This window comes from Pseudophryne corroboree, chromosome 4 (genome assembly GCF_028390025.1).
Source record: "Pseudophryne corroboree isolate aPseCor3 chromosome 4, aPseCor3.hap2, whole genome shotgun sequence".
Lineage (NCBI taxonomy): Eukaryota > Metazoa > Chordata > Amphibia > Anura > Myobatrachidae > Pseudophryne > Pseudophryne corroboree.
Genome location: NC_086447.1, coordinates 577,152,126 through 577,174,783, shown reverse-complemented (window position 1 = coordinate 577,174,783; position 22,658 = coordinate 577,152,126). Strand labels below are relative to the sequence as shown.

Genomic DNA, 22,658 nt, shown 5'->3' with positions numbered 1-22,658 from the left:
ATGGACAGGGCCAAAATCTGGACCTTGACAGATCCCAACTTCAGCCCCATATCCACTCCTGTCTGCAGGAAAAGTAGGAAACGTCCTAAATGAAATTCCACCGCATGAAACTTCTTGGACTCACACCAAGAAACATATTTCATCCAAATACGATGGTAATGTTTTGACGTTACCCCTTTCCTAGCCTGTATGAGGGTAGGAATTACTTATTTCGGAATGCCCTTCGGAGCAAGAATCAGGTGCTCAACCTCCACGCCGTCAAACGTAGCCGCGGTAAGTCTTGATAGGTGAACGGTCCCTGCTGCAACAGGTCCTCCCGAAGAGGAAGAGGCCTCGGCTCTTCTTGCAGTAGATTCAGAAGGTTCGCGTACCAAGCCCTTCTTGGCCAGTCTGGGGCAATGAGAATCGCTTGAACCCTTGTTCTCCTTATGAGCTTTAGGATTTTTGGCATGAGAGGGAGGGGAGGAAACACGTAAACCGACTGGAACACCAACGGAGACACCAGGGCGTCCACTGCCACTGCCTGTGGGTCCCTCGACCTGGAACAATAGCGCCAAAGCTTCTTGTTTAGACAAAGGGCCATCATATCTATTTGGGGTAGACCCCAAAGATCTGTTACCTCCTTGAACACCTCCGGATGTAGACCCCACTCTCCAGGATGAAGGTCGTGTCTGCTGAGGAAGTCTGCTTCCCAGTTGTCTTGTCTACTCCCGGAATGAAGATGGGTGACAGCGCCAACACGTGCTTTTCCGTCCATAGGAGTATCCTTGTGACCTCTGACATTGCCGCTCTGCTCTTCATTACGCCCTGTCGGTTTATGTAAGCCACTGTTGTTACGTTGTCCAACTGAACTTGAATGGCCCTGTTTCTTAGAAGAGGGGCCGCCTGAAGAAGACCGTTGTAGACGGCTCTTAGTTCCAGTATGTTGATGGGCAGGCCGGCTTCCAGGCTTGACCACCTTCCTGCTCCCCAGCCCCAGAGGCTCGCATCCGTTGTCAGCAGGACCCAGTCCTGAATCCCGAACCTGCGGCCTTCCAGGAGGTGAGGCAACTGGAGCCACCAGAGAAGAGAAATCCTTGCCCTTGGCGACAGAAGAATCTTCTGATGCATGTGGAGGTGAGAACCTGACCACTTGTCCAGGAGATCCAGTTGGAAGGTCCGAGCATGAAACCTCCTGTACTGGAGAGCCTCGTAGGAGGCCACCATCTTTCCCAAAAGGCGAATGCACTGATGAACCGACACCCGGGGTGGCTACAAGACATCCCGGACCATGGATTGGATCACCAATGCCTTGTCCCGCGGAAGGAACACCCGCTGTACTTCCGTATCCAGGATCATTCCCAGAAAAGACAATCTCCGGGTTGGTTCCAAATGTGACTTTGGAAAATTCAGAATGCACCTGTGGCTCTGAAGCAGCCGTGTCGTGAGAGCAATGGACTGCAGCAGCTGTTCCCTGAACGATGCCTTTATCAGGAGATCGTCCAGGTAAGGAATGATGTTCACACCCCGCTTCCGGAGTAGCATCATCATCTCCACCATCACCTTGGTAAACACCCTCGGCGCCGTCGAGAGGCCGAACGGCAGGGCCCGGAACTGAAAATGACAGTCCAGCAATGCAAAGCGGAGATAAGCCTGATGCGGTAACCAGATCGGGATGTGCAGGTACGCATCCTTGATATTCAAGGATACCAGGAATTCCCCCTCTTCCAGACCTGATATCACCGCCCTGAGAGACTCCATCTTGAACTCCTTTAGAAAAGGGTTCAATGATTTCAGGTTCAGGATGGGCCTGACCGAACCATCCGGTTTCGGTACCACGAAAAGGTTCGAATAGTAACCTTTCGCCAGCATATGCAGTGGGACTGGTACGATGACTTGTGCCTCTACCAGCCTTTGAACAGCCTCCAGTAGCACTGTGCTGTCCTCCAACAAAGTTGGCAAGCCCGACTTCAAAAACCAATGAGGGAGACTTTGAAATTCCAGCCTGTATCCCTGAAAGACGATATCCACCACCCAGGGATCCAGGCCGGAGGAGACCCAGACATGACTGAACTGTCGGAGTCTCGCCCCCACGGGCCCCACCTCCGGGCCATCCCGTCCACTGTCATGCAGAGAACTTAGGGGTACCCAAAGCAGGCTTTTGTTCTTGGGAACCTGCAGCGGCAGGCTTTTTGGAATTAACCTTACCTCCCCTGAAGAAGGAAATGAAAGATTTGGCATTCCTGGTCTTGTTGGCCCGAAAGGACTGCTGCGAAACTGAGAAGGACCTCTTCGGAGCAGGAGCAGCGGAGGGAAGATACGGAGACTTACCCGCTGTAGCGGTAGATATCCACGCGTCTAAGGCTTCCCCAAAGAGAGCTTGACCTGTATAGGGCAGCGACTCCACACTCTTTCTGGATTCTGCGTCGGCCGACCACTGGCGGAGCCACAGTCCCCGACGAGCCGAAACAGGCATGGAAGATATTCCTGCAGCTATGGAACCCAGGTCTTTCATAGATTCTACCATTAAACCTGCAGAATCATGAATGTTACGTAAATACAATGCAAAGTCATCCCTATCCATCGTATCCAAATCCTCCATCAAGGCAGCCGACCATTTCACTATAACCTTAGCAATCCAAGCACTAGCAATAGTGTGACGTAATATGGCCCCTGAAGCAGTGTAGACTGATTTCATAGTATTATCAATTTTTCTATCTGCCGGCTCCTTTAAGGTGGTATATCCCGGTACCCCGCAAAACCACCTTCTTTGTTTTGAGAGTCTAGATACAGAAGCATCAACAATCGGCGGGTTTTACCACTTTTTCCTATCCTCCTCAGGGAAAGGAAAAGCTACCAGAATCCTCTTAGGGATCCGAAACTTCTTTTCAGGCCCAGGCCTTTTCAAATATAGCATTCAGCTCTTTTGACACAGGGAAGGTTACCGAGGCTTTCTTGTTTTCAGTGAGAGGAAAACCACTCTGATACTTTTGCTGGAATCTGTGCTAAACCAGTGCTAAACTGATTGCATGGAATGGGATCATCCTGTGAGGATAAATTCTCAGCAGCATATGACACTGTATCTCTGGACATTGCTGCTAGTGACCACCAAACACACCACACACACACACACACACACACACACACACACACACACACACACACACACACACACACACACACACACGATAGGGTAAGACAGAGTTCCTCCCCCCCAAGAATGGCAAGAGAGAGACAGAGATTGGAGCCAACCCACACCAGCGCTTTCTATACAAAGAGACACACAGGCCCTCATTCCGAGTTGTTCGCTCGCTAGCTGCTTTTAGCAGCAGTGCAAACTCTAAGCCGCTGCCCTCTGGGAGTGTATCTTAGCTTAGCAGAAGTGCGAACGAAAGGATCGCACAGCGGCTACAAAATAATTTTGTGCAGCTTCGGAGTAGCTCCAGACCTAGTCCTAGCTTGCGATCACTGCAGACTATTTAGTTCCTGTTTTGACGTCACGAACACGCCCTGCGTTCGGCCAGCCACGCCTACGTTTCACCAGCCATGCCTGTATTTTTATCCGGCACGCCTGTGTTTTTTCACTCACTCCCTGAAAACGGTCAGTTGACACCCAGAACACCCACTTCCTGTCAATCACTCTGCAGTCAGCAGTGCGACTGAAAAGCTTTGCTAGACCATGTGTAAAACTACATCGTTCATTGTAATAGTACGACTTGCGTGCGCATTGCGCTGCATACGCATGCGCAGAACTGCCGCTTTTTTGCCTGATCGCTGCGCTGCAAATGAAAGCAGCTAGCGATCAACTCGGAATGACCACCACAGTCAAGTATTTAGCCCCCCCCCCCCCTTCTACAACCCCCGAATACCGATACAGTAACTGGGGCTGCTGTGGATGGATCAGGATCTTCCTTCTGCTTGCAGCATGCAGGAAAATGGCGCTGGAACACTGCAGGTCCGCTCTGAGGAGAAACTCCGCCCCCTTCCCGGCGCTGTCGTCCTGCTCAACTGTGTTCAAATTTTGGTCTGAGGAGTTTTGCTGGCTGGATCCCTGGGGCCCGACAGGCTTACTGACCAAGTTTGAGGGGTAAGCGCTGGCCCAGGGCGCCCCACACCGTGCCACACAGTGTGCCGCTGGTACCATCAGGGAGCGAGGTTAATACCGCGCTCCCAACCCTATTGCTGCCATCTTCACACGGGCCCCCCGCTTGCTAGGGGGGTCGGTGACTAACTCACACTTTCTTCAGCTCTGTAAGGGGTCGGCGGGATGCTGCTGGGGTGAGCGGTGCCCCCGCTGCGGAGACAGATCAGCCCCTCTGGAGCTCAGTATCCAGTCAGCGGAGTCAGTGGCTCAGACCCCGCAGTGCGGACACTGCTCCCCCCCTTAGTCCCACGCTGCAGTAAGGCTGTTGCCAGCAGCCTTCCTGTAAAATAAAAACTCTAAACTAAACTTTTTCCAGGAAAGCTCAGGAGAGCTCCCCTAGCTGTGACCGGCTCCTCCGGGCACAATTTCTAAACTGAGTCTTGTAGGAGGGGCATAGAGGGAGGAGCCAGCCCACACTCTTAAACTCTTAAAGTGCCAATGGCTCCTGGTGGACCCTTCTATACCCCATGGTACTAATGTGGACCCCAGCATCCTATTAGAGAAAATACCCTTTCTGGCTACTCCACCTCCTCCTTCCCCACAGCCCTTCTTACCAGTGACATTCGGTGGCATACCTCCCAACTGTCCCGATTTTCGCGGGACAGTCCCGTTTTTTGGGGACTGCCCCGCTGTCCCACCCACGGGCCGCAGTGTCCCGCGGTGGGGGGGGGGGGGGACAGTTGGGAGGCTCAGGCACTCGCATGCGCACAGCGTCTATTCAGTGCAGACAGCGGGAGAGGGGGCATGTCAGCGGCTCACAGAGCGCTGGGCATGCCCCCTCAGTGACGAAAATGGGGGCGTGGCCCGCGATCGTGGGGTCCTCCGCGAAGCCACACCCCTTTTCCTAGGCCACACCCCTTTTCGGGAGCGCGCACGGCCATCAAAAGTTGGGAGGTATGCGGTGGGGTTAGGCAGAGCCTTTCCTGTCATGCTAACGTCTGCATCACAGTTTTTACTGTATGAAGTATATGAAAAATACAAATAATATGTTAGAAATATCTTCTTTGTATTATTCCAGGAGTTTATACCTCTGCACCTGTGTATAATGCCCAAATGAACCCTTTGGCTCATAATTTGTGTGAATATCTGGCTCTGGTACTAGCCAGTGCCTTCTGAGACATTTACCTCACTGCACCTCCCTGCTTCTTACCTCCCCTCTGTTCCCTCTTTGCCCTCCCACACACTTCCCTCTTGGCACCCCCTGACCTCCCCAATTCCAACCAGGTTCATCTGAAAATGTACCCTGTAAAGTCTCATTATCTTCCATGCAAAGCCTCAGCCAGGTAACATAGTATTTGAGGTTGAATAGAGGCAAATTGCCCATCGTGTTCAACCTGTTCATGGTGTGAGCTACTGTATGAGTGGATCCTGTATCTTTGTCTTCTACATAAAGTCACTCACAAGTTACACTTATGTTTTAGGGGCATATTTATTATGCCAGAGGTTCCCAAACGCGGTCCTCAAGGCACCCCAACAGTCCTGGTTTTAAATTTATCCATGCTTGGCCACAGGTTACTTAATTAGCACCTTAGTCAATTTGATTTAACCATCTGTGCTGAGCAATGGATATATCTAAATCCTGGACTGTTGGGGTGCCCTGAGGACCGCATATGGGAACCTCTGTATTATGACCATTTTGTGGGAAATCACGCAAAAATCAGAATCAATTAAAAATGTAAGTATACCCTGAAAGGACAGTATTACAGGGGTTTTGCAGCAGATATCAAGGATTTATGCTGCACTTTCCCTGTTTCTCTTATATCTGCTGTGCTTTCCCAGCTTCTCATTGCAATAGCAATGGCTTTAGCCTATGGGCTACATAACACAATTTACCGGGAGAGGGATTGTCCGGATCCCTCCCTGGTAAAAGCCACTGATGCATGCGCTGTCTAATGACCATGCATGCGCTGTAGGTCTGCAGCATATAGTAAAGTGATCCCGGATGCGATCACTTTAGCTTGAACATTGCTGGGATGGGCACCTATGGGAGCACCTGTCCCTGGATGTGATTTTTAATAATTCTGGGTGGGAATTAATTTATTTCCCAAATAGCAGCAATAGGAAATTCTATTTATCAAGTCAAAACCTCAATAAACAGTGAAAGGTCCCTACATTTTGTATTTTTCTTCTAATACACTATTATCTGCATTTTCTATAGTGTCCTCTATGCTGCTTTCTACAGAAATGTGTATGTATATGTGTGTATACAGAGATAGATATCTTCGTCATCAGGTAGGTGGTGTGGCAGAGAACTACAGCTGCCCCTGGGGGGGTGACATTTAGCGATATCGGGGCACCAAAATGAAATTATATCTTTGCCCCTCCCAAAACCAAAAAGGTTGTGACTCCTCTCTAGGGGTGTAAATAGGAATGTCCAGGCACAGTATCAAATTTTTGCTACAGAGCCTTTTTGTACAACAATAAATCAGACCCACTATGATGTCTGCTTTAGCCTCAGTCAGTATCCAATATGGTCATGTGCTAATTATACTAACAGCAGTCTGACACACTACTAGGCATGGGGGATAATTCTGAGTTGATCGCAGCAGGAATTTTGTTAGCAGTTGAGCAAAACCATGTGCACTGCAGGAGAGGCAGATATAACATGTGCAGAGAGAGTTAGATTTGGGTGGGGCGTGTACAAAATAACCCACCCAACTCTAACTCTCTCTGCACATGTTATATCTGCCTCCCCTGCAGTGCACATGGTTTTGCCCAACTGCTAACAAAAATCCTGCTGCGATCAACTCAGAATTACCCCCATTATACTGAATATACAGTTATTTTAACCCCATTACTTTTAAAATCATATAACCAGACATATTTGTTATAAAACCATATTAAGCTTGCACTTTAAGATATTTATTTGTTGCTACGGCTATAAATGCATTCTTGCTACATGAGTTACATAACACAGTCCACAAGCACCCATAATGTGTAGTATGTTGAATATAGTATGGCTACTATTTAAATGTATGCACAAGCCAAAGACAAGTCTTGGTATAAACTTATTTAAATAGTGATCATCCACAAGCCTCAATGATTTCATTGATGCCTCAGCAATACATCCATCGATCGTCAATGCCACATAACATGACTACATGTGGTGACTAATAATTGTCTATTTCAGAGTTAGGTATTGCACGTACGGACCTTCAGTAGGTTGATATTGGATCTGTGGTAATGTTTTACTTGTACTTCAAATGCAGTGGCATGCTGTAACTGTTAAATGTGATGTTTTATAATAAATATATGAACTGATATATCAATATAACTGTAGAAACAAATTGAGCCAATGTAGTCATCCATCTGTTAAAGCTTGCCATCCTGAACCTACTGTGCGATCTGTGTGACATTGTCCTAGAGGAGGACATTCAGATTTATAAATGCAATTTATTTCTGTAAGTGCCCTGTAAGGGGATATTATATGCCATAGATCAGTGGTTCCCAAAATCGGTCCTCACGGACCCCCGACAGTTCATGTTTTCCAGGTCACCTAGCAGGTGCACAGGTGTATTCTCACTGACACATTTTAAAAGATCCACAGGTGGTGCTAATTATTACACTTGTGATTCTGGGAGGAGACCTGGAAAACGTGAACTGAGGACCGAGTTTGGGAATCACTGTCATAGATTCTACACTGCTGCATGCTCCTTGTTAACTTTGTGAGCATTTTGCATCTGCGCAGTTATTCGGACCCAGGAGTGGGGCCTACAGACAGTGGCTCCTGATCACTGACCTGAGATTAGGCTCAGCACTTGCCTGCTTACCGTAGCAATCTCTCTGGGCCCACTCCTAACTGTCCTGTCAGACACCCGCTAAATAGATAAAGGTTGCTTAAGGATGACAACTGAATATGTTAAGTTCCATAAAACGGAAGTCACTCACTGCCATTGAGAATAAGTATAATATACAGCCTTCTCCACTGTACACACAACATGCATGATAAATGTGCAACACCGTTTATGCATGTAACTGTATATTTATTTCTTTTCTTAAAGAACACTCCTTAATGATTTGTAATTCAATATACAAACTTGGTTTCACAGAATTATAATCCACTAAATAGCACAAAAACCCAGTTCCACACAGTCGGATGTGCCTTGTCACCTTTTGTATAAAGACACTCCAGTATATTCATTTGGTGACGTTTCCAACTGAGAATTACACATAACTGTACCAGTGATGCACTTGTACACGGGGTGGAATGTTTCCCATATGTATGATTGGAGTATACTGAGCAATGTTCACATAAGACCATATACTTGTGGTATATTCATACTGTGTCATACAGTTTGGGGAGAAATAAAACCTCACAATAAGCACATGGTTGTACTTTTAATGCTTTACATTACTATCATTTTAAAATCACAATCAGCACTTAAGTTATAGTCAATTCAGCAAAAAGGGACGAAAATATTACAAGAATAAAGAACTGACTGATACATCTGTCATTTTTTTTGTTATTGTTTAACCAATGCATAAGTGCATAATAAGATGATATTTCAGTTAAATATCTCGTTTACACTAAACATTTTTTCTTTTGTTCTAATTACGCAACAGTAAACCCCATGCTTCACATAGAAAAAGTGATTCACAACATTAAGAAAAAAATGTACAATTTATGAAACAAAGTAAATAAATATTAGTATTACAGGATTGGAGCTGTACATAAAAGCTGTTGAGTTTCAATCTTATAAAAATATGTTTTAGTGCAACCTCACATATATATTGATGCTATTTTTTACTTTTTACATTAGACCCAAGTGTCCAAAAAAGAATGAAATTACATTTATTACAAAGCAGATACACAAATTCTAAAATATATACAGGGTACTGCTAAAAATGCTTATAAGAATATAAGCAAAGTAAAGAAAAGGCACAAACATCTGTACAATTAAAAGTACCAGACCCATTACAAGAGTTTAAAGTTTCATTTTGGTCAGGCTCATGATGACTTATTTGTATAGATATATACAAGTTTATATATATATATTTATATATATATATTTATCTGTTTACATAGAATAAAAGTACTTTCAAGAACAAATTTTCATTAAGTACATCATACATGCTATGAATGTGTTTTCTACAAGAAAAGAAAGTTATTTTATAACATAGTCTACATGCCCATTCAAATCAATGAAGGTTACTGGATTCAGTAGATGAGTCCTTTATTTCCTGTGTGCTTGTTGACTCTTCTTTCCTGCCATGGAATCCTAGCTTTGTCATGTCCATGCTCTTACTATAGAATTTGGAATGAGCTAGTGTAGACTGTGATGTACCAAAACTGTCTTTTTCTCTGTGCAAGTCAACATGGGTGGGTGAGGCACATGCAAGTGACATGCCCGCCTCAAGTCCACTAAAGTGCCTAATGCCAAACTGTGCACTTTCTAATGTTTTTTGATTGGGCTCAGGAGGACGAGACAGTTGGTCCTGCTTCAGCAATAGACCTTCCTCTGCTGCGATCCTCAGGCAAGCAATGGCTTTTGTGCAAGTACGTATATTTTCCTCCTCTCTCTCAGTAGGCTTGGAGCTTTCATCCGATGGGCTTTGCCCTGGTGAAGGTAAGAGAGTTGGGATACCTCCAGGTAAAGGATCTCCAAGAGGGAAATCAGAATGTTTTTTAAGGTGCAGTGGGATACATGACTCTACAGATGGAATTGTCTTTTCATCTGAGCTGCTCGGGTGCACAGGAGTGGTTGTAGAGTGACTGGGCTGGATTGCAGTATTTGAATTAATAATTTGAATCCCACCAATTGGGATCATAGGTAAAGGTGCTCGTGTCTGCTGCTGTGAGTGCAATGGCAGATGACTGAAAACATAGTCTTTGTGGCCATCAGGGGCTTGGCCAAGGCTTTGGTGTCCAGGAAAATCTTCTGAAGGAGGGCCTACATATGGGAACTGTGGCCAGTTCTTTCGTGAACTCTACAAGTTGAAATAAAGAAAACCAAGTTAATAATTGGAAAGTGCATTTCTAGGTCTCAACTGTGCAAAAAGGCCAGGACAATCTCACTTAGCAGTCAAACTCGAAATATATTTAGTTATAAAATGGGTTTGGTTCAACAAAAACTGAAACAATTAATTAAAAGGGACTTACGACACTGAGGAGTAAATTTACTAAAGCTTCTAAAACCCAGAGAACTGGTGATGTTGTCTACAGCAACCAATCAGATGCTGTCTATCATTTCTCTATTGTCTTTTAGAAAATGATAGCATCTGATTGGTTGCTATGGACAACATCACCAATTCTTTCTCTGTTTTAGAAGCTTTAATAAATGTACCCCTGAATATGTATTTAGTGTTTTTTCCCCACTATATTTATGTGTTGGCACCCTGCTATATGGAATGTTAAGTACACTGCACAGTGGGAGTCCTACTAGGGTAACTTTCATACAAGTATAAGTAAGTGGTTTCCTGCAAATTAATTAATGTGGCAACCCCCCTTTTATTATTATGCATAAAAAAGCACACTATTAAAAGGAAAGCATTTTGCTTCCTGCTATGTACTGCAGTGGTAGTATTAATAGTAAAGTACAGAGGGCACAAATTCTTGTTCTCATGAGCTTCATACATGTGTACATATATTTTTTAAATCCTTTTAATGTCTCAAACACATAACTAAATTTTTATATTGAATCAGGAATCTTCATCAAACTGTTTCTGTCTGTGCTCTAATCAACGTATAGGGCTCTACTTATGAACCAGGAAAGAGCCATATTGCAGGCTTAAATGCTGGCAAAAGCTCAAACCTCATTTTTTGCAATTTAACAAAGGGTTAATTTCAGAAAAATAAGAGATTCTTAAATCTTTACCCATAATCATGCATTTTTCTTTAGAGATCTATTTTAGATGGCAGCTGAACTCAAACCTAGCTTTTCAACAGTAGACAACATCATCTTGGGATAGCATTACCAAAAACCCTTTAATGGTGACCAGCAAAGCAGTTGTGCATGCACATTCCACATTGACCCCATTTTGAAACAGCCAATAAGGGAGCTACTGCCACACATCGCCAGACAGAAGCGGATTAATACTGGTGGTATCCTTGCAAAGTGAATAGTAATAGTGCCATGCACAGAAGAGGAATTAGATATGCAGCACTAATGTGTAGTTTGACGCATCTTACCAGCACAAGTGTGTGAACAAGACCTAAGTAAAGCTCTATTGTAATGTGCTAAATAAGTTTAACCAGACAAGTAAAAGTAATAATTTTATTTATGTTGGGCTTTTATCCCAATAGGCCTAAAAGTGCTAAGGACATCCTCTCACACTGAGACGCACATATATGTTAGTCTGATTGTCTGGAAGGCTAATGCCACAATGTAAACTAGAGTTTAGTAAATGTTATACTTAATAAAACACTACTAAGACAGTAGGTTGTGAACTTTACATCCTTCATAGGGCATCAGGATTGAATGATGGCTTATAAGGTCACACATGATCCAATCCTGTGAATCAGCATAGTTGTTGTTCAGTTTGGTACATGTTTCAGTTGCTATGTTTCCATGCAGCTTGTTACTGCGATCATATAAGCTGCTTGCTTCTACTGACAGACTGGGCTACATCAACCACTATGCTAAAAAAAATATGCAATATGTATATTTCTGCAATACATTCTTTAACAAAGGTGAACAAAAAGTTGATCCTAACAGTTTCCAACTGTCATATTAATGTTTTACATGTAATATGTGACAAATGTCTGGACTATGAGATATCAACTGTATTATTGATTATCCACCACTGCTCTCTGTTGCTTTGAAGTATGTTCAGTCACAACTGAATGTGACTAAAATGAACTGGCAACACTGTTGCCTCTGACAGGAAACCGGTAAACACACATTGCACATGCAGGATAGAACTTGGTCATAGTAAAATCGGGATCCGGTCTGAAGATCGACAGTGTCTAGGTCGACAATGTTTAGGTCGACCACTATAGGTCGACAGTCACTAGGTCGACATGGATGGAAGTTCGACAGGGTTTCTAGGTCGACATGTGCTAGGTCGACAGGGCTAAAGGTCGACATGAGTTTTTCACATTTTTTCTCTCTCTCCATACTTAACGATCCACGTGGACTACGATTGGAACTGTAAAGTGTGCCGAGCGAAGCGGTAGCGGAGCGAAGGCACCATGCCCGAAGCATGGCGAGCGAAGCGAGCCATGCGAGTGGACGCGGTGCACTAATTTGGGATCCCGGTCACTCTACGAAGAAAACGACACCAAAAAATAAATAAAATCCTCATGTCGACCTTTAGACCTGTCGACCTAGCACATGTCGACCTAGAAACCCTGTCGACCATCCATCCATGTCGACCTAGTGACTGTCGACCTATAGTGGTCGACCTAAACATTGTCGACCTAGACACTGTCGATTTGATGAACCACACCCAGTAAAATCATGCATGGATTTATTGAGTGGATTGTGTTCATAGGAACAATGTACCTTTCAAGGGCTATACCTGTCCCATCTGTATTTTCAGCTATCTAGCAGAAGCATATTTTGTCTATGTACTGGCAAGAAAATCTGTTGCTTTGCTTGGAAATACAATTACTTAAGAGGCAAGAATTTATGATGACACTAAAACATCTAGAATAATGAGCATGGATAATGGAATATGAAAATTATTATATATCAAAGCAAAACTTACTCCATGACCAAGTAATCCTGAGTCTGAGTGCAAATAATGACTCATTGGCAAACTTGGGTTATGGTGTAAACGTCTTCTCGGAGAAAGTGCTCTAAAGGTTGCCATATATCTTCTCTCTCGTCTCGGAGAAAGATCTCTCCCAGTAGTTATATCCTTCCCTGGTGACATTGGCCTTAGTGGTGAGAGATGACGTCTTGGTGATACATCTCTCCGAGGTGACAACTCTCTCCTTAATGCAGCTTCTTTCCTCGGTGACAGGTGCCTCATTGGTGAAGCATCTCTTCGTGGTGATAAGTGCCTTCTGGGAGACAAGTCTCCCCTCAGTGACAAGTACCTCTTTGGTGAATTATCTCTGCATGGAGAAGAATCGTATCCTGGAGAGGAATGGCGACTACAAGATGAGAAGTCTCTGGGCGATGAACTAGGTTCAGAAGTAAGCATAAAGTCATCATCCATGCTGCCAGGTACATCCATTTTATCTCTGTCATGTTCCAGACTGTTAAGAAAAAGTTTTTGATAGTCTAGCCTTTTGGAGTCTCCACACATAACACTTGGAGCCACGAGATGTGTAACTTGAATACTGGGCATGGTGGATAAGTAGCTCATCAAGGAAGAGTGCCCCATGGAACCCTCAGGAGATGCCCTGTGAGATGCAGAAGCAGCAGTTACAGACAGTGTTGAGAATCTGGGTGGCTGAGGGCTAGTGCTTCTTGATCTAGTTTTTGGGGTTGTATCACCCTGGTTGTCATCAAAATCTTCCTCCTCATCATCATCCTCATCATTATCATCTCCATCATCCCCATCTGTTTCCTCAGCATCTGAAAACTGGTGATCAATAGCTATGCTGCTCTTCTCTGATTCTTTGTGCGCATCGTCAATATTTCCTGAAATGACAAAGTTATCCAAATGAAAAAGACAGTATAATGTGGGTATAAATGTAATCTAACTTGCTCCATAGCTCCATATAAGGATAGTCCGCTCTATATTGTATTTCAAATTAAATGATAAAAGAAATATTGCAAATGTAAGACTTCTGTTCAGTCTGCAGACAGTAATAATACCCCTTTTCCACTAGCTCAAAAAACACGGGTAAATGCACGGGGGGGCGCATTTACCCGTGTTTTTGGCAAGTGGAAAAGGGTAAACCCGGATCAAGTGACCCGTGAATCCTACCCGGCTATTTACCTGGGTAGGACACGGGAATGATCCGGGTAGGGTGTAGTGTAAACGGGAGCCGTGTCGATGCGACACGGCTCCCGTTTACACTGTATGGATGGGCGGCGCTGGGAGATCATGTGATCTCCCTGCGCCGCCCCTGCCGTGTACCTAGAAGCGTCACCAACCTGGCATATGCCGGGTTGTGACTGCTAATGGGAAAGGGACCGAGCACGGGTCGCAGCAGGGGGCAGCTCCCGTGTCAGGCTCCCGGCTGCGACCCGTGCTCGTAGGTGTAAAAGGGGTATAAGATGCAAAGCTATTGTGGCATTGCAGCTTTAGTCTTTCTGCAGAGTCATACTGGGTCATACGGGATCAGATGGTCACTTGCAATTAATATTCTATGAGGACAAGAACAAAACCATAAAGGACCTTTATGAGACCTCTGCTATAATCCTTAAAATGAGAGTATGAAATATATCCTGGAAATATATTGCTGCAATAATTCAGTCTTACATCATACAAGTTTAGCTGTAATAAATTCAGACTTGGAATACATGTTCTACAATGAAATTAATTTACATGACTGTAAATAAATAAATAAATAAATAAATAGCTATAATAGGCAAGTGACATCATAACAAAAGCCTGGACATTACTCATGTTCCCATCATTGTACCTTGTCATCAAAAGATAGGCAATACAAAGATATGTTTCTCTCCCTACTTTGCTTTTTATTTTAATATTCAATTTTGTAATTCCCCAATGGCAGTATTTACAGGAAGGTCATGGATGTCCAGGCCTCCTTAGCATCAATATGTATGCTTTATAATGCAAATTCTATGCTCGCCAAGCAAACAGAACATGTGCGCTGCTTACATTGCCTGTTAACAGTTGAGACACACCAATAAGTGTTGCTCTTGGCGTGTAATTAGGTGTATCAGTAAAACTGTATGGTAATTATTACAAGACTGGGACAGACTCGGGAATACAGAATACAGACAAAAAGTGACTTCTCCATACATACTGTATGTGTCCTCACACTCTATTGCTGCAGTCTCGCTAAACATCCCTTCTCAGCGTGCCAGGTCCCATGTGAGACACAGATATACAAGTGTCTTATATTTATCTAATCAGTGCAGTCCCGTAAAACAGTTTTGTCCCATCACATTGGGATTAAGACGCACATTTGGGGGGGGGGGGGGGGCGGGAGGGGAAGAGAGAAGCTACACCACTCGTCACGGCTCACTCGCTCCAGCCATCTTGTGCCGCATTGTGTATTGCGGCTAGGTGTTGAGGACACATCTGTATGTGTAAGCTACACATTGTCTTGCACAAGCTGCTCAATATGGAATCAGGTTTGATGTTGCATGTGTTTTTTTCTCTGAATGCACTGTTTTCTCCCAAAATCAAATGGTTGGACTGGTAGCTTAGGGGTATATGTAGTAAGACTTGGGGGCATATTCATAATGAAAAACTTGTGTCCTGAGAATTTTTAGTTTTCAATCTCAGTCACAATTTTTTTCAATATTCATAATTCCTGCATAATAAATGTATCACTTTCGAAAAACTGCTCCTTTTGCGTAGGCAGTTTTTCATAAAGTGAAATTTTTCTATAGATATTGCCAGGTCTCCCACGGTCTGTCCGACTGCAGCCCCCCCCCCTCCACCGGGTATGGCAACATGAGTTACGCTGTGGCCCCCGCCCGCCATCACCTTACTACTGCCGGGTCAGGTCTGACTACAGAGGTCCGCTTGCCGGCACCGCAGGGACCTTATTGCCAGGGCTGCCTCGCTGCAGAGATCATGCTGCAGCCATGGTCCCCAACCTCCCCTGCTGCACAAGCTGTCATGTAAACGGCAGCTTGTGTAGAGATTCGGGGACTGTCTACATCCCCTGGGGAGTGTAGAAATTGTGACAATTAAAGTTTGATGAATATGCCCCTTGGAGAGAGTGGACAGCGATTAAGTACCAACCAACACCTTTCTGTTATTTTTCAAACACAACCCGCCGATTGGCTGGTAGTTTAGCTCTCTACTTTATATCTGTCCAAGGCATAGTAAACAGAACCCATAGTCAGATACTAGATGTAAAATGTGTGTGGGCTTGTGTTAATATGGGGTGTAAAGTAGATTGTAAGCTTCGTGGCACGTTTATCGAAGAGAATTAACCTTTCCTGGATGTAAAGCATGGTATGTTGCAAAATTGCATTATTTCAGTAGTTTTTAGTATAGTTACTGAAGTTATTGCTTTTTATGCAACATGTGATAGGGTCTTGTTTCTTTATTTATAAACTTAAACTTTTAGCTTTTAATCCCAGAAGACACTTTCAGTGAAGGCTTTATTTCTGGGTGTCCATGCATGTTTTTCTATTGCTAAGGAACAAGTAAAACCACTAAAGACATTGGGGGTAATTCAGACCTGATTGCTGCTGTGCATTTTCGCACAGCGGGCGATCTGGTCCAAACTGCATATGTACCGCAATTCGCAGGCGCGTCGTACGGGTACAAAGCGGATTGCCGCTCAGCAATGGGTTTGTGCGACGGATCCGTTCGCATGGGCGATCGCAAGGAGACTAACAGGAAGAAGGCGTTTGTGGGTGTCAACTGACCGCTTTCAGGGAGTGTCTGGAAAAACGCAGGCGTGTCCATGCGTTTGCAGGGAGGGTTCCTAACGCCAATTCCGGTACTGGACAGGCTGATGTGATCTGTTTGTACAGCTCTGCTACACATGCGTTCGCATACTTGCACAGCTAAAATACACTCACCCTATGGGGGTCATTCCGAGGTGATCGCTCGCTAGCAGTTTTTAGCAGCCGTGCAAACGCAATGCTGCTGCCCACTGGGAGTGTATTTTAGCTTAGCCGAAGTGTGAACGTTTTTATCGCAGAGCGCCTGCAAATTTTTTTGTGTCGTTTCAGATTAGCTCAAACCTACTCAGCGCTTGCGATCACTTCAGACTATTCAGTTCCGGATTTGACGTCACACACCCGCCCAGCGTTTGCCAAGCCATGCCTGCATTTTCCCTGGCACGACTGCGTTTTTCCGAACACTCCCTGAAAACGGTCAGTTGCCACCCAGAAACGCCCACTTCATGTCAATCACTCTGCGACAACCAGTGCGACTGAAATGCATCGCTAGACCCTGTGCAAAACTGCATCAATCGTTGTGCCCGTACGTCGCACGTGCGCATTGCGCCGCATGCGCAGAACTGCCGTTTTTTTAGCCTGAGCGCTGCGAACAAATGCAGCTAGCGATCAACTCGGAATGACCCTCTAAAGACGGTGACTATCTGATCGCTTGCTAGCTATCTGGTCTTAATTAGGCCCATTGATAGTAAAGGCAACCCAATGCATTCCTTGCACAAAATAGCTATTTGTTTTTTAGTGAGATGTATTTTGCGCTTAGGACCCCATCCTGCCAGATGATTTTCTAGGGGGACGGGTTTGGGGAGAGCAAGTGGCAGTTGTCTGCCCATTTGGTATCTGACAAAGACAAACTGTGCCTACTTTAGCAATTGCACCTGTTTTAATGGAGATAAACACGGCCTTGAGTGGCAAGATGTTAGCCTCTGCTGGGCGGAATGCAAAAGGTTCTCACCAGCGAATGGGAGGAAAAGGATGGAAGAAAGGTGTTCTTTGCTAAATGTACATTAAGCACAGGTGAAGAAATGAGAATTCATTTTGGGGTAAAAGATTATTTAAAGGGGATAAAAGGGTGAAGTGAAAATAGAATTCAGCACAGTGCTATTATCACTGAAGTTTGAAGTAGGTTCTCTATTATTAAAATAATTAGTTTTAATCACTTGCCTCTTTCTGAATTAGTACACACAGTTTTGTAGTCTAAATTTATCTGTTGATGCAAAGCAGCAATGTGGGCGATTCATTCACAGACACCCAAGAATAAAAATTAACTTGTGACGTACCTGATTCTTCGGCTTCTGCATCATCTACAGATGTCATTGCTACTCCAAGCTCCAGGCACTTTTTCATGTGGGCTTTAGATTTCATATGTTTTGTCAGGTTTCCTACAAAGAGACAGGTAATCAGGCACAGTTGCAGCAGTGTGGAGGTCTTTTCAGGAGGTTTCAATATATCAATGTTCTTATATTATTTTGAAACTAGACTGTGGCACAATACATGCCATTAATTGCATCCTTCCAGAGCACAGTTCATAATGAGCAAGATGTTAGAATGGGTGTGGTTCGTCTTATCGACAGTATCTAGGTCGACAATGTTTAGGTCGACCACTATAGGTCGACAGTCACTAGGTCGACATGGATGGAAGGTCGACAGGGTTTCTAGGTCGACATGTGCTAGGTCGACAGGTCTAAAGGTCGACATGAGGAAAAAAATTTTTTTGGTGTCGTTTTCTTCGTAGAGTGACCGGAATCCCAAATTAGTGCACCGCTTCGCTCGCCATGCTTCGGGCATGGTGCCTTCGCTCCGCTACCGCTTGGCACACTTTACCGTTCCAATCGTAGTCCACATGGATCTTTAAGTATGAAAAAAATCCCAAAAAAATTAAAATGTGAAAAACTCATGTCGACCTTTAGACCTGTCGACCTAGCACATGTCGACCTAGAAACCCTGTCGACCTTCCATCCATGTCGACCTAGTGACTGTCGACCTATAGTGGTCGACCTAAACATTGTCGACCTAGACACTGTCGATCTTCAGACCGGATCCCGTTAGAATATATTAACGAGACACTGTTGGGACAGGTCATTCTGACCTGATGATGAAAATTACGAGGCAACAGAATCATTATCTAAAAGCAGAGAGGAGATCATAAGCAGGAGGGGGTATATATTTATGTATTTAAAACATTCCACAGTCATTTCTTTATCATACACTTTCTGTGTTAAGTGTAAAAAATATTTATGATGAAATAAAATATGATTTAGCAGCCAACCAAAGGCCCTTACAAAAGGATTTCTGGGCTTGCCCTTTGTAATACTGTTCAACACTAACCATATGCTGCATAAATGTATACCATTAACCCATAAAAAAAATAACAAAAACGAGCTATTACAGTACCTGTGTACAATGGTAAAACCATGCTGCACTGCACGTGGGGCAGAAAGATTTACATTTGACAGGGGCATGTCCTAACTCAATCCTAAATAACAGTATAAAAATAAACCTGTTTCAGCACTTGAGGTGGGCAACATGCAAAAGCAGCCAGCAGTTACTCTGCATGCAAACTACATAAATAAATGTATCTGCATGTAAAAAAATCCCCAATTTGGTTGGGATCAGCAAATTGGGTAATTGACCCAATCCATCACTAATGTATGGGGCCTTTTACTTGATTTTTTTTTGCTTTGCTCGCAACTCAGAAAACAGGCCCTTTATGTTACCAACATGTTAAATCTTCCAATGATTTTGTAATATGACGTGTTGTTAGGATTTCACAAGTTACATAACTACTGATGTATCAGGTGCTATGAGTCTAATAAACCTCCATTTACATGTCACTTGTGCTGCTCAAGCACCCTATTCCCTTCTTTGGTTCCCATATCAATAGCTGTATAAAACTCAGTGGCTTATCAATAATGTAAGAGGCCAAACTGACAAATTTGCAATTCTTGTTCCTCTTTCAAACTAGGCATATTGGCCCTCATTCAGATGTGGACGAAGTAGCGGCTCATTCAGCAAAGAGCAGATGTTTAGTACGGGTCTGCAATGTCGGTAGCACTATGGCATCAGTCTGTCAGTGATTGACAGTCTGAAGCTGTTTGGGGGCGGAACTGCATCAGTTTCCCCAAACGGAGGCATGTTGCAGCCGTTACAGGAGATAGATAAGGTCAGGATCTCCGTCAGAGCATGGAGAATTCCTGACCTCTAGGTTGGACTTGCGGAGTCTGGCTTGCACCACCCCATGGGTCACATAGCAGGCGATGGTGCCAGGGAAGCTTCGATACTGTGTCCTTGGACAGAGTTTGGATCAGTAATGTATGCAGCTGCATTACAATATCAGAACTATTGCTGCTGCTTCCATGTAAGCAGCAGCGATAGCTACTCCAACCACATCTGAATCAGGCCAATTGATCCTACTGAAAGGAGAAAGAACACCTCATAAATAATTGACGTGTTACTGTTTTTCAAGGAGTTACATAGATAAAAATAACTTTTTCCATCTTCTTGCTCTCCATAATAGCATTTTATGGTATTGCCTATACGGCAATCCAGGTGCTTGAGTTGTACAGAAAGTATGTACACCACTTATCTCTCCACTTTGAGTGTGCATGATAATGGCCCTCATTCCGAGTTGTTCGCTCGCAAGCTGCTTTTAGCAGCTTTGCACACGCTAAGCCGCCGCCTACTGGGAGTGAATCTTAGCTTATCAAAATTGCGAACGAAAGATTCGCAATATTGCGAAAAGACTTCTCTGTGCAGTTTCTGAGTAGCTCGAGACTTACTCTTCCAGTGCGATCAGTTCAGTGCTTGTCGTTCCTGGTTTGACGTCACAAACACACCCAGCGTTCGCCCAGACACTCCTCTGTTTCTCCAGCCACTCCCGCGTTTTTCCCAGAAACGGTAGCGTTTTTTCGCACACACCCATAAAACGGCCAGTTTCCGCCCAGAAACACCCACTTCCTGTCAATCACATTACGATCACCAGAACGAAGAAAAAACCTCGTAATGCCGTGAGTAAAATACCTAATTGCATAGCAAATTTACTTGGCGCAGTCGCAGTGTGAACATTGCGCATGCGCTGTTAGCGGAAAATCGCTGCGATGCGAAGAAAATTACCGAGCGAACAACTCGGAAAGACCACCAATGTTATTTATAGTGCTGTAGGTCCATTTTATCATGCAGCTCATCTGGTTCTGCAATAGACTGCAATGTGCTATATGTACAGTGCAAATTATAGTGAGTCTAGCACTGTAGTAAACCAGACAGGCAGCAAGCTATATACTGTATTAAAGTGTGCATGGTAACTGAAGCATGGTGAAAGATGGAAGTTGAGAGCAGGGAGATTAGAACAGATGTAGAATATATTCATTGATGGATAGAGAAATAAGTTCAACAGTCAGAAAGGGTTCACTTCAAAATAATTTCCTGTGTCAATTCCACAAGGCAGTAGCGGACTTACCGCTATGCAACCAAAGCAGCCACTTAGGGCCCGGTGGGTCCCAGGGGCCTGCTAACGAGGCTAAATAAGTGAAGGTGGCACCACACCGCACTACACAAACTCCAAATAAACTACAGCTCCCAGCAGCCCTTGCAATCGGGAGCTTGTGGCAGCAACGGTTGTCGGGAGCTGTAGTTTTAAGTTTGTGTTGTGCGGTGCCGGACTGTCCGGCGGTGTCAGCCTTCTTCAGGTCTCCCACCGCTACCTTTCCCATTGGTGGGTGCTGTGCACTGAAACAGGCTGCAGCATCAGGGTCTGTTCCTGTACGGCCAGCTTCCGCCGCCGGGTCTAAGCTCCAAGCTACCTCAGCTATGCTACACCCACACTGCTGCAGCCTGGTATGTGTCCATGGTAAGGGGCAAATTACCGTGGGCATTATGTGTGTAAACAACACTTCTGTGGGCATTATGTGTGTAAGCGGAACTACTACTGGGGGCATTATGCGCATAAGTGGCACTACTACTGTGGGCATTATGTGTGTAAGCAGCACTACTACTGGGGGCATTATGTGTAAGCAGCACTACTACCGGGGGCATTATGTGTGTAAGCAGAACTACCATGGTCATTATGTGTGCAAGTGGCACAACTACCGTGGGCATTATATGTATAAGCGGCACTACTACTGCGGACATTATGTGTATAAGCAGCACAACTGCCATGGGCATTATGTGTGTAAGCGGCACTACTACTGTGGGAATTATGTGTGTAAGTAGCACAACTACCGTGGTCATTATGTGTGCAAGTGGCACAACTACCGTGGGCATTATATGTATAAGCGGCACTACTACTGCGGACATTATGTGTAAAAGCAGCACAACTGCCATGGGCATTATGTGTGTAAGCGGCACTACTACTGTGGGAATTATCTGTGTAAGCGGCATAACTACCATGGGCATTATGTGTGTAAGCAGTACTTCTGTCGGCATTATGTGTAAAAGTGGCACTACTACCATGGGCATTTTGTGTGAAAGGGACACTACTACTGTGGGCATTATGTATAAGGAGAACTACTGTGTGGTATAATGTATACAAGGGGTATTACTGTGTACTGTAACCTGAATAAGGGGCACTACTGTGTGTCATAATGTGAATAAGGAACTTGGCATACACTGAATGACTGGGGGAGGGAATTGTTTGAGGAAGGGGCCCCCAAATCAGTGCCTTGTTTAGGGCCCCATGAGGCCTAAATCCGCCTCTGCTACAAGTTCCTTAATTCAGCACTGTCAGTAACTGCTGAATTACTTTCCAGGGGCAATGGAGGCTGTTCCATGCTGTTTTTCTTCAGTCTTATTTTGATTTAAAAACCAGGCAATGTGATGCTGTGTATGGAGAGTTTGATCCAACCAGATGCCACAACCACAAAGACTGTGACTCCATGCTCCCCACAAATCCATGTTCCTTGCTCACTGTCTCTCCCATTTGTGTAACCCCTGTCTGTCTGCCCATCCCCTGTAGATTGTAAACTCTCATGAGCTGGACTCTCTTCCCTCATGTTCTTTTCCCTCCCTCACTTACAGTGAGTTATCTCCTTCCTACTGCCAGAAATAGCATCAAACCTTCTGATTTTGCCGTCATGTTGTTCATTTGGGTA

At 44.5% G+C, this 22,658-nt stretch overlaps 1 protein-coding gene across 7 annotated transcripts in view; it reads right to left on the bottom strand.

Annotated features, from left to right (window-relative positions):
* Positions 1-8,081: 8,081 nt before the first annotated feature.
* Positions 8,082-22,658, bottom strand: part of HIVEP2 (HIVEP zinc finger 2) — a 356,839-nt gene continuing 342,262 nt past the window's right edge. For all 7 annotated transcript variants that reach the window (XM_063917491.1, XM_063917490.1, XM_063917492.1 and 4 more), the window contains 3 exons: positions 17,853-17,954; positions 12,773-13,656; positions 8,082-10,051 (listed from right to left, as the gene is read on the bottom strand). In XM_063917491.1, the coding sequence (XP_063773561.1) occupies positions 9,263-10,051; positions 12,773-13,656; positions 17,853-17,954 (1,775 nt within the window). In that variant the 3' untranslated portion in view covers positions 8,082-9,262. The remainder of the gene's footprint in view (positions 10,052-12,772; positions 13,657-17,852; positions 17,955-22,658) is intronic.